This window comes from Oncorhynchus mykiss, chromosome 2 (assembly GCF_013265735.2).
Source record: "Oncorhynchus mykiss isolate Arlee chromosome 2, USDA_OmykA_1.1, whole genome shotgun sequence".
NCBI lineage: Eukaryota > Metazoa > Chordata > Actinopteri > Salmoniformes > Salmonidae > Oncorhynchus > Oncorhynchus mykiss.
Genome location: NC_048566.1, coordinates 53784536 through 53797461, shown reverse-complemented (window position 1 = coordinate 53797461; position 12926 = coordinate 53784536). Strand labels below are relative to the sequence as shown.

Below are 12926 nucleotides of genomic sequence, written 5' to 3'. Positions count from 1 at the left end.
GAAGTAGACTGAAGATGCACAGACCTACAAATCAAATTTTAACTAAATTAAAATGTGGTACATCACGTCGTAGTTTCAGTACTATAACTTCCAGTATTTCATTGCCTCCTGTTAACCTCTGAAAACGGATTTTGAGGCACCTATTGAGCTATTTTAAGGTTCAGCACGCGGAGGGAAATCACACTGTCTGCTCATGGGCCCTAGGGTCAGTTGCTTCCAGACATGACGTCATATCACATCTAAATTGGATACATTGTACAAACAGGAAGTAGCTGAATTTGAAGACAAGTCGATAACAAATATCCACATCAAAGAGTATCAAGTTAGGTTTTCCATCTCTCCGGTCCATATACAAAAAGGCTATAGACATTGACACATTTCATCCGTTTTATTTCATTATTTTCATTTGAATAATAAATAAAAGCTTAAACATCACATTATTTCATAACCACACAGAAGATATGGTAGACCATAATCATGACATCAGAAAGAGAAAGCGAGTGTGCATTAAAATAACAATACCCTTTGAAGGATTGCTCCATCCACTATTATCTTAAATTAATTGCAAAGTTTTCATTTTGAGAGAAAGGTTTAACCATTCAAAGTTATATATAGCTTTGTATTTTAGGGGAGGAAATAATAGACCACTGCCACGTTTAACAGTACTTTCAATAAGGTACTTTTCATAAGGTCAATGGTATGAGTTAAGCAAATTATGTTCTCAAATTGTCTGCATACCAGTAGTAAAATGAATTTGAAATTACATGTATATTCAACTTAAATGATTTGTTCTTTGACGGTGTCATGACTCCACAAACCTGTGAATTAAGTTCACAAGCTTGAAAGATTTACCAGTGCGATACTGAACAAATAAAACAATTCAAATTTCAAGGAGTAAAAAACTGCTGTCATTTTCCCTTTTCTTTCACTTTCTATGATAACTGTTATTGATGCTTGCTGTATTGAACTCCTTTGGTGTGACGATACAAATACATGTTCCTATGGCAAAAAAAATCTAAACAAATAAATAAATAACATCACTTATGTCACGAAGGCAGCTCGCAGATATGCAGGTGGGTTATGTTATATCATATCACGTGTCTCCCCGATACAGAGCAAGGCCCTTTACCTGGTGTGACCCATTGGCGCCCAAGACAGCATAGTGCAGTTTCCTTAGGATCCCATTTCCGTAGGTCTCATTATGACAACATCAGTGGGTTTATAGCATGATAGAAACCACTTTTAAATATAGCATGGTTAACCTATACTGGAAATACAGTAAGTATATGCAAAAGTCAATGGAAAGGCAGGAAAACACAGATAGCTGCTGATTACAGAACAGTTTGCCTTGGGCCATGATGATTTAACATTGTCATGTTTGGAAATCATTCATACACACAGACACAGACACAGACACACACTAACACAGACCTTAGATTTTGTATTAAATATTGCAATGCATTCAATCACGTTTACTGTATATCATTTTCAACTGCAGGACTCCCACTCAATAACATCTATTCTATGTGTATGACATTTAGCGGGCCAGGCGGTAGAGATTGAGAATAGAGAACTACACTATTCAAAAGGGGACTTCATTGAACATTCAACAGACCAAAGTAAATTGAGGAGTGACCACTTTTTTGATGATATACCCTGTTACTGTACCTAAGTAATGTTGGTAATGGTACCACACTACATTTTTAAAAAGGCATGGTGTTTTCTACATAGTACATTTGCGCTTGGCCGAAACAAATATAGCAAGAGTATAGGTGAGGACTCGCAGTCTTTAGTTCAGACAATAATGTACTATACATCATGAGCCATTCGTAGATATGGCTAAAGAGAGCATGTCAAACCTTTACAGCAGTCATCACAAATGATAAGAAGGATTTTTGGTTAGGATAAACATCCCACTGGGCACTGACCTCAGTTCAATGTCTAGTTTTGATTAAAACATTTTTGAGTTAACATGAATTCAATGTGAAATCAACAAACAAATATAGGTTAAAAGTTGTGTGAAAAAAAAAAAATTCCCTTATGTTGATTACTTTTTGCAAATCCAATCAGTTTTCCATGTTGATTCAACATCGTCACAGATTTTATTTGATCAGTGGGATGATTCTTAATGACTTATTGTCTTTACAAATCGTGTACAGTAATGCCATTCTGTAATTTGTTACGACGGTTCGTAGGAAGTGATTTTAAAAGTCAAAGTGGGGCCTATTATTTCCCCCAGATTTGCATCTCTCGTATAAGTAAAAAATCATCATAATTTGTTTGAAACCTGCATTACATGGAGAATATCAATTGAGCGATGGATCAAACCTGTCTTCTACATATTCTTATCAGACTACCAGTATCTTAAGGAAGAGAAAGAGGACTCTAAGTATTGGGGTATTTGGAATGAGAGTGGATGAATGTGTGGTTGTATGTATGTGAGTGAGCAAAGGGAGACAGAACCGAGCTGTAGGAGAGGAAGGAAATTGCTGGGGTCAAAGGTCAGGGGTCAAGAGTTAGGGGTCATCACTGGGTGAGGGCCTGAAGGATGTCCTTGACCAGCATCGTGCCAATCACCATTTTCTCACAGTTGACCGTCAGCTGGGCGGCCCCGTCCTCTTTGGTGACCACACTGACCAGTACAAGGCTGCCACTGGTCACCGTCTTCCCAGCGAACCTGTGAATCGGAAACGGGGGAGGAGGTACAGGAGGGCTAAGTTCAAAGATCAAAGAGCAGAAGTAAAGATGAAGTTGAATAGTTGAATCAATATGACACAAAACAGCAACATTCTTTCATGATTTCATAACTTCCTATTTGACACATTCCCCTACTATCTCCCCTGTCTAATAAAACATGCAACATACTAATTCAATAAATAAAAAAATATATATCAATATTTATTCTGGCGACATCTGCCAACTTTGACAACTTTTCCAAATGCCCGCCACCCTCACCTGCACTCCTTGTCTGAGCCACAGGGCACTCGGCTGAGGTTGGCGGCAGTGGTAACCCTTTGAACGACAGCGTGCTCGCCCTGACACTTCTCCTCCAGGGTCAGCTTCTCTGTGATCTCATTCATGCCCATCAACTGACCTGAGGACAGTACAAAATAGCAGCGGTCAACAGACGAGTGGTCAAGGAGTCTGCATCAGCATCTCAATTTATCTTCCCGCGATTCCTTGCATCCTATCTCCTCAGCTCCTTTCCCTCCGTATTGGAGGAGACGGTCCAAGGTCCCTCGCCTCAGACCTTCTTCTCCAATACCTTTTTAGGGATGCAAGGAAAGAGGATGTGAGGAATCGAGAAAAGATGAATTACAGGTTCCAGCTTGAGTGAGATTGAACATGTGTTTGAAGAAGGTCAATTTAATTTTTGTTTTTATGAATGCTCATTGTCACCAGACTCCTTCAAAATAGGAGACTGTCCCGTGAATACCTAACGTTTTAACCAAACCTTGTGTAATATCTCACACTATATGGAGGCATTTGTGTCCATATACCATTTGATACTACAACAATCTAAAAGCCATTCAACTCTATAGGGTCTACTACCATAAAAGTGTTGGGTTTTACACAATTCTCTTAGGACTACACTAACTATATAATGCCTTAGGATTAAAAGACTAGAGATATGAGCCATTACATAAGCATGGGGCTTAATGTGAAAAACTCTCGCAAAGCAGTGACACTTTCCTAAGAATAAGAAAGTAATCTGATATTTGCCAAAAACAGGAGTTTGAGGGGAATAGCCTGCATGTGGATTACTTTATTTATCAGGTTGCAGGTCTATAACTCATATTTCTATCCTGCTCGTCTTTTTGTCAAACTCATTTTCTCATATATCACTGTCAAACTTCCTTGAACATAGAAAAGGCTCCCTGAAAGAGATTGAAATGTTCCCTCTTCGTTCTGTGACGTCTTAGTTATATTTAGCTGAATTCAGCAAACTTCTGCACAAACTTCCTCCACACTAAATCTAGAATACAATGACCATTAACTTGTTAACTTGAAATGTATTATAAAACACCATTATATGCATTAAATGGAAGCAGCATGCTATACTCTCACCACTCAGACAAAGTTAAGTTAGCTCTACTTCTCTAAAACATCTGAATGTGGCCTACAGTATGCATTAGTTACAGCCCATGTGTCTTACAGCCCGTATAACACAATCAATGCTGTGAAAGAAGAGCGCAATGGTTTTAAATGCAGTGCCTTTAAAAAAATTGGACATCCTCTTTGCGCATTCCCGGAACTACAGTAGGACATTGATTTGGGATTAGTGGATCTAAGTGGAGCATTCCCAGTCATTCCCAGTGGAGCTACAGTACATGTTAGAGGCTGGGATGCAGGTTAGGTTAGGTCAGTTGTGTCTGCCATTGAAGTGAACTGGAGATACATAGTGCAAATAGTCATTGGCACCCAGGCATTAGATATCGCTGTGGGGGGTATAGGAGGGAACAGCTTGAAGCAAGGGGGAGATGTTGAGGGGAAGGATGGGGGAGGAGAGGTTGAGTCTCGTATGGGGGGGTAGGTTGTTAAGGCAGGTGGCACATAGACAGCTGACGAGAACAAGTTCTATCAAAGGAAACTTACCTAGACTTTGTAATAGCGTCTCTATTGGGGCCAGTATCAAGAGGGAAGAACGGAGGATATGACACGTTTAAACACACAATACGGTTGGATTTTAGTTGAAAACCTTGCCCAGTGTTAGTGATTATGCTCCAAGGGTGACCATTGCTATTAAACCAAGTTAGAATGAATACCAAGGTTTCCTGGTGGATGTGGATTTGATCAAGTCAGAGGTGATAGTGCGGTAGTAGTCACATGCCATTATTAGGGTTAGTTTGTGTAGTGACTGGTGGAAACTGCCATTCATCACTGACAAAAAAATAAATATACTATGATTTGCCTCAGAAATGTATTAATTCTTGAGTGTTCTTTTGGATACCAACTCAAAACAACACCCAGAGAGGCAAAGACATCTCAAAACACACTGCATCAATTCAGGGATTTTACTATTACAAAAATTGTTTCTTTAGCGCAGTCAAAATGGGGCCCATATTATTTGATTTCCATGCATTAGTTCCTGTGCTCACCTTGCTCCTTTTTGAACTCATTTTCTGTCATAAAGATTGGCATCATCAGCTCTCCAACCGGTGGCTGGATCGACACAAAGAACTTCCTGGTGTGAGTGCTGCAAAGGAACAATAAGACATGACATGATTCACTTATAGGAGAATAGAGCAATAGGACTGTGCAGTGATTAGGGTCGCAAAATTGCAGAAACTTTCCCAGGAATTCTCTGGTTTTCCAGAACTCCCAATAAGATTCCCGGAATCAGGAGGGAATTAGTAGGTAGGGAATCCTACAACTCGGAATCTTCCAACCAGGATTTCTGAAAAACCCAGGAACTTTGGGAAAGTTTCCAGAATTTTGCAACACTAGTTTGATACTTGACTGGCCACATAGGGGGGGGGGGGGGGGGTGGGGGGGGGGCAGGCTCTTTCTTACCAGAGCTGGAAGTTGGCTGCCTGTGTGGAATCACAGAAATCGATGCCCATCACCACGCTGACAGTCTCGCCCGCAGGTAACACCTCTGAAGACAACACAAGATACTAGGTAAAAGAGACAGTGCACTAACTAGACCAAAACAATGACAAACAGCTACCTAGATAGATCACTGAATGACTGAGGTGTAATTCTAATTTAAACTAACCCCGTTGCAAAACCTAACCCAACAAAGAACCATTTCTTTCAATTATCTTTTCCAAAAAGTATTCTTCAGATAAAAAAGGGTTCCATGTAGAACCCTACCGGTCCTCAAAGGATCCTTTTAGAACCCCTTTCCAAAACTATTAAAAGAGGAATTCTGTTGTGAAATGTTGACTGACCGATCTCAGGGAACTCTTTGATCCTCATGCCTGATTGCAACTTGGCGTCCTCCACGTGCAGGCTCTTGGCCTCGGAGGTGGCGCTGTTGGTGAACTGGATTTTGACTGCCACCATGTGCGGGTCGGGGCTGAACGGCTGGCGGCTGAAGCAGTACTCCACTGACAGGCCCTCGCCGGTGATACGGTGGAGCAGCTCGTAGGTCTTCAGATTGCCGGATGGGACGATGGTCTGTGGTACGGAAACAGGTAGGGGGGGGTTGAGTAAAAACTGCATGTACAGCCAAGCAGGCTTACATATTGTATCAAACACCTGGACACTGGCTATAGTGTTGGGTTGACTGTCGCTGGACACAGTTTAGAATCCCAGTTGGGGTTACTGTAGTAGGTTGGCCCTTGTGGGTATCCATACCTATGCATGACTATGTATGACATGTGCAGACTAGGCTAGTAAACATGCTGAAGCAAGAACCTCGTTGTTGTACCTCCTTATTTTAGATGATACTGCATTGTGTCAGAAGTGGCTTTAATAATCACATAAACGTGAAGGACTTACCAAGTAAATCTTACATTCAGTATGTGGATGACGTGTGAAATGCTTGATAATGTATGTGATATCAACAGAGAGGTATATTTTCTGGGTGATTTAAATATTGACTGGCTTTCATCAAGCTTTCCACTCAAGAAAAAGCTTCAAACAGTAACCAGAGCCTGTAACCAGGTTATCAGTCAACCCACCAGGGTAGTTACAAACAGCACAGGAATGAAATCATCAACATGTATTGATCACATCTTTACTAATGCTGCAGAAATTTGCTTGAAAGCAGTATCCAGATCCATTGGATGTAATGATCACAATATAGTAGTCATATCTAGGAAAACCAAAGTTCCAAAGGCTGGGCCTAATTGTCACACCCTGACCATGGTTTGCTTTGTATGTTTCTATGTTTTGGTTGGTCAGGGTGTGATCTGAGTGGGCATTCTATGTTGGATGTCTTGTTTGTCTATTTCTATGTCTGGCCTGATATGGTTCTCAATCAGAGGCAGGTGTTAGTCATTGTCTCTGATTGAGAACCATATTTAGGTAGCCTGGGTTTCACTGTGTGTTTGTGGGTGATTGTTCCTGTCTCTGTGTTTTGCACCAGAATAGGGCTGTTTTTGGATTTCCACGTTTATTGTTTTGTAGTGTTCATGTTTATCTGGTTTTATTAAACATGAATCAATATAACCACGCTGCGTTTTGGTCCGCCTCTACTTCACCACAGGAAAACCCTTACACCAATAAAGTGTATAAGGGGTCATACATTAAGTTTGGTAGTGATTCCTATAATATTGATGTAAAGAATATCTGTTGGTCTGTGGTGTGTTATGAGGAGAAAACAGACACGGCACTTCCTTATTTTAGATGATACTACATTGTGTCAGAAGTGGTTTTAATAATCACATAAACGTGAAGTAAATCATACATTCAGGCTGTTTAAAAGCAAAGAGGGCACGGTGTTGGAGATAAACAGCGCAGATCATCATTGGGCTAGCAAGGACTAATGAGCAAGGACAAAGTTACTGCTTGCACATGTTGCAAGAGGAAGGAACTGGTGGGATTTCAGGGTTTGCGACTCCAAGTTCAACGGGCTCTCGTGCAAACATGGACAGGCCAGTGGCTTATGCTGACGGATTTTGCATTAGTCCCCTGGAGAATTTAGATTGTACGTACATTCAAAACTGGCCAAAATGGATCAGGCGCTTTGAAAGGTCCAGAGTAGCTTCAGGCTTAAATGTGAAAAATTTGCCATTTCAAGACAATACACTGATCTACTCTATGGGTGATGAAGGCGAGGATATATTAAATGCTTCACCGTTGACTGAGGAAGAGAAACTTAACTACTGTGCCATTAAAGACTGTGTTGAAATGCATTTCGTAGGGAGACATATTTGAGAGCTAGGCTTAATGTGGGCAAACAGGAGCAGGGCGAAACCACCAACAGTTTTATCACAGCTGCTCACAAGCTAGCGGAACATTGTCGGTTTGGCGCACTCAGGGAAGAGTTGACCCGAGATCAGATTGTAGTGGGAATAAGAAATATCTCACTTTCTGAAAAGTTACAGTTGGATTCCCAGCTTCCCTTGTCCAAAGCTGTAAACAAGGTTAGGCAGAGTGAGATAGTAAAAAGACCAGCAGACAATGTTGCACCACATCAGCTCCTTGCAGAGTGAAGAGAGTGAGGAAATACATGCGTTTTCATACCGTGCAACAACAATCACAGACAGCACCAGTAGCCAGTTCAAGTGTTTGTCGCAAATGTGGGATAATCCCCTTTCCACAGATGGGAAGATTGCCCAGCAAAGGATGCGGAATGCAGGAAATGTCACTTTTCAGCAGTCTGTCGATCACGTAAAGGCCATTCTGGTGGGAAGCTGCTATAGACCACCAAGTGCCAACAGTCAGTATCTGGATGACATGTGTGAAATGCTTGATAATGTATGTGACATCAACAGAGAGGTATATTTTCTGGGTGATTTAAATATTGACTGTCTTTCATCAAGCTGCCCACTCAAGAGAAAGCTTCAAATAGTAACCAGTGGCTGTAACCTGGTTCAGGTTATCAGTCAACCTACCAGGGTAGTTACAAACAGCACAGTAATGAAATCATCAACATGTATTGATCACATCTTTACTAATGCTGCAGAAACTCTATTCCACATCAAGTAACTCATGCAATCAGTAAAATTAGATGTAAAAAAACGGATAAAAAAACATCTTATGGAACAGCGGGGACTGTGAAGCAACACGAACATAGGCAGACACATGCATACACACACACACGATAATATACGCACTATACACACACGTACACATGGATTTTGTACTGTATACATGTGGTACTGGTGAAGTAGAGGCCTGAGGGCAAGTGGATGTATTGTAATGTTTTTAAAATTGTATAAACTGCCTTAATTTTGCTGGACCCCAGGAAGAGTAGCCCCAGGAAGAGTAGCCCCAGGAAGAGTAGCCTTGGCACCAGCTAATGGGGATCCATAATAAATACAAATACAAAGCAAACGCATGAGGTCTCAGAGGAGGAACAGCAGATACAGTAGGACAGCATCTTTCTGGGACAAGTAAGGAAAAAACAATGATGGCGGGCACTCGGATATTAAACTCAATGGGGAGGTTGTGTCATTTAAACCAGACACATGGGCAGCAGTGACCGCAATCCCCACAAAACTGTATAGCTATAGTAGAAATGGCCCTTTGCTCTCTACAAACTAAAAACTGTAAGATATTACCAGTGGTAGGGCAGTTGGTGAGTAAACTGGAGAGTAAAGACAAAAAGTGCCATCCAACCTGTCTTTGCCATTCACTCTCTGGCCAGACCGTTGCTGGGGCTGCCAGCAATTGAACTGGAGGACCCAAGGGATGTTTTCCAAAAGACATTTCCAAAAGTGTTTTCTGGCCTAGGAAGGTGACTACAAAACCTGAAAGAGGATGCGGTCCCCCCCGGGGTGCTTCTCCGTTTATTGGCAAAAGTAAAGGAAGAGTTGGTGAGTATGGAAGAAAATGGGGCTGTCTAAAATAGAGAGTCCCACTGGCAGGTGTGCAGGGATAATGGTGGTCCCAAAAGCCAATGGGGACTTGAATGAGGCTCTCTGCAGAGAGAGACACATCTTACCATCAGTGGAGCAGTCGCTAGCTAAGTTGGATGCCTCACAAATCTTCACAAAACTGGATGCCCGCTCAGGACTGTTTTAACGTTTTGCCATTTGGAATCGCTTCCGGTCCTGAGCATTTCCAAAGACACATGTTCCAATTGTTGGATGGGCTGAGTGGAGTCAGAGGTCTTGTTCTTGGGACACAAAATCAGTGCAGCTGGAATAGAACCGGGCCCGGAGAAGATCAGCATCATCACAGATATGCCCATCCCCCAGAATGCGGCTGAAGTCAAGACCTTCTTAAGCATGGCCACATATGTGGGTAAGTTCCTCCCACAGTTTTCAGATACAACCAAACCCCTGAGAGACTTACTAGCCAAATAGAATTACTGGTCATGGGGTCACATGCAACAGGTGGCATTTGACAAGATCAAAGGAGACCTGCTGTCACAGAGAGTGTTGACCCAGTACCGTCCCCACGCTATGACAAAGGTGTCAGCAGATGCATCATCCTTTGGGCTAGGGGCGGTCCTCACACAGATGCAGGACAACATGGAGTGGCGTCCAATAGCATACATCTCACAAAGATTATCCGACACGGCACAAAGGTATGCACAAGTGGAGAAGGAGGTGTTGGCAATCACATGGGCAGGTGAAAGGCTCAGCCAATACCTTATTGACCTGCAGTTTACAGCAGAGACTGACCACAAACCACTGTTGGCTCTGTTAGGGACAAAAGCACTGGACAACTTGCCTCCCAGAGTCCTGCGCTTCCGCCTCAGATTGCCGAGGTTCACCTACAATATGGTGTATGCGCCAGGGAAGGCACTGATCACAGCAGACGCACTCTCCATGCCCCAATTAAACGTCCATTAACAGAGGAGGAGCCATGTCTAGAGGGGGAGGTACAGGTGTCCATTAATGCAGTAAGAGACAGTCTACCTTCATCTCAGACCAAACTGCAGCAGATTGCAGAGGAGCAACAGCGAGACCCCATCTGCCGACAGATAGTACAGCAGTGCAAAAAGGGATGGCCCAGGCAGGAGGAACTGCCTCAGCTGCTGAAGCCCTATTGGGTGCACCAACGTGATTTCCACTGTAATGGAGACCTTCTCATGAAAGAGCAACGGAGAGTTATCCCAGAGACTCTACAACCGGAAATTCTAGAGAGTGCATGAGGGACCCATGGGGATAACCAAATGCAGACAGAGGGCTCAACAGTCGGTGTGGTGGCTGGGTCTGAGCACTTAGATTGCCAAGCTGGTGGCACAGTGTGAGGTGTGTGCACAATGTTAACCTTGTCATACTGAACCAATGATGGCGAGGGAGTTGCCAAAACAGCCATGGCAAAAGGTAGGGGCAGATAAGAACTTATGGAAAAAAGACACCCATAACCACATCAGCTGGTGTTATCAATGTACTAAAGTAAAAAAAAAATCTGGGCAAGGGGTTGCTGAGGTCCTGGTTACAGATAACACTCCCCAATTCTCCGCAAGCTCCTTTTCTGCATTTGCCGTAGAATATGAACTTCACACGTGACCAGAAGCCCCTACCATGCACAGAGCAACGGTGAGGTAGATAGAGCTGTGAAAACAGTCAAAGGACTGTTGAAAAAGAACAAGGATCCGTACATGGCTCTGTTACCATACAGAGTTACACCACTGCATCATGGGCCGCCGCCTGCCGAGCTCCTGATGGGCAGGAGGCTGCGCTCCCTCCCTTGCCTGTCTCACCGGCTGGGCTTAAACCCCAATGGCCTAACAGGAAGGCCTTCACTGAGAGGGACAAATGGCTGAAAAAAAACACAAACTGGAGACTTTAAATCGGAGACACCGTGCTACGGAGAGGCAAGAGCTGACAGAACATCAACGTGTGTGGATTACAAACTAAAAGACACCAGAAATAGTGCTGAGGAAAGCAGATGCCCCACGCTCCTATGTGGTGGACACAGGCTCCGAGGAGGTACGGATTAACAAAACACACCTCAGAGCTCTTCCAGATCTACTAGGCACACAGGTTGAGGAGGCCACAAGATTGCTCAAAAATCATTCTCACAGAGCCACAAGCTCGCCCAAAAAGGGATGTGAAGCCACCATGAATAGAATGCATACTGTTGGGGACCATACCCAGCAAAAGAGACTGTACCTAAGTTAATGCATAAGTGTTAAAGAGAATAAAAGTGGTTTCCAAATTGCATTTCAGTTATGCTTCAGTGGTTAATTGCCCACATCTTGCCCTCTTTAATTGGAGAGGGCAAGATGTAGTAGGATGGCCCTTGTGGGTATCCGTACCCATGAATGACATGCACAGATTAGGCTAGTAAACATGCTGAAGCTAGAACCTCATTGTTGTGCCTTCTGACTTTAGATGATACTACAGTTACCCGCTCAAATTTACCAGAAAAGACTATACATCTTCAAAAATATTCAGTAAAATTGGCACTCATAAAATGTTATAAAGCTTGGAATGTATGGTACTTAATCTCTCTTTAAATCTACATTATCTTTCTCTAGCAATCTACATCTATATGAAGTGCTTAGGTCTTCGGGGGTTAGGGGCTATGGGTAGTTTGTCCTAGAAAGGGTACTCACCGTAGGGGACAGAACGTTGTCGGTCAGGGACAAGCCCTCCAGATCTGTCACTAGGCTGCTGGACAGGAAGTTGTTGAGGGGCGTGACTTGAGACGGAGATGGAGCGGGGTCAACTAGGAAGAGGAAAGAGCACAGCGTTTTCTCAAAGACTGGGGAGCAATCATGTATAGTCTGATGCTGCGCTAATGTAAACAAACAAGCAAATAGTGGCGATTCTGCATCATGGACAATGGCGATTGTGGACTTCTGAAGTTGCAATGTTCAGTACCACAGACACGGATATATTCGATTTTAAACATTTGATTTCGAATTTGAAATAATAGGGAATAAATCTGCACATAATTAAAATAGACTTATCCAGTGACATCCATTACCAATCGTTCATCATCCCATTCAAATTCTATGTAGGACCACTTGAGGAAAGTGTAGACTGTCACTGTATTCCTGGTATCGTGGATTTAGTAAAAAGGAGGTGAACTTACAGTCATCAAAATCAAGCAGAGACATTTCTTTCTTTTCCTTCTTGTTCTCTTTTTTGGGTGGTTTGGATGGAGGTTTAGATGCTGTGGTCTGAAAAGAAGAGAAAGAGAAACTAACCCACAAGCAGAAGGAGACCTGCCACCTGAATATAGTGTTTAAAAGGAGGGAAAAAGGTAAATAGATATAAACTATATTACCACTTGTGCATGAAAGCAAAGGAATATGTTCACACAGTCCCACCGTGACGCTGGTGCGTTTTGGACTTCTAACCCCTTTTAAACATAGTGTGTTTGAGCTACAGACTTCTGTTGAACCA

General features: G+C 42.7%; 2 protein-coding genes across 18 annotated transcripts in view; both read right to left on the bottom strand.

The window, feature by feature from the left end:
• Nucleotides 1-236, bottom strand: part of cpeb1a (cytoplasmic polyadenylation element binding protein 1a) — a 26409-nt gene extending 26173 nt beyond the window's left edge. For 2 of the 5 annotated variants that reach the window (XM_021565070.2, XM_036950481.1), the window contains exon 1: nt 1-236. This exon is cut by the window's left edge and continues 186 nt beyond it. The gene's annotated coding sequence lies outside the window, so the exon portion shown is untranslated. The other 3 variants (XM_021565063.2, XM_021565078.2, XM_021565056.2) reach the window with 2 other exon arrangements.
• Nucleotides 237-373: 137 nt separating this feature from the next.
• The window catches only part of LOC110491473 (adaptor related protein complex 3 subunit beta 2), a 97271-nt gene continuing 84718 nt past the window's right edge, over nt 374-12926 (bottom strand). For 7 of the 13 annotated variants that reach the window (XM_021565010.2, XM_021565019.2, XM_021565027.2 and 4 more), the window contains 8 exons: nt 12613-12700; nt 12131-12243; nt 5895-6123; nt 5515-5599; nt 5100-5197; nt 4597-4617; nt 2956-3094; nt 2516-2713 (listed from right to left, as the gene is read on the bottom strand). In XM_021565010.2, coding sequence (XP_021420685.2) covers nt 2527-2713; nt 2956-3094; nt 4597-4617; nt 5100-5197; nt 5515-5599; nt 5895-6123; nt 12131-12243; nt 12613-12700 — 960 coding nt within the window. In that variant the 3' untranslated portion in view covers nt 2516-2526. Of the gene's footprint in view, nt 2714-2955; nt 3095-4596; nt 4618-5099; nt 5198-5514; nt 5600-5894; nt 6124-12130; nt 12244-12612; nt 12701-12926 lie in introns of all 13 variants that reach the window. The other 6 variants (XM_021565036.2, XM_021565043.2, XM_021564951.2 and 3 more) reach the window with 5 other exon arrangements.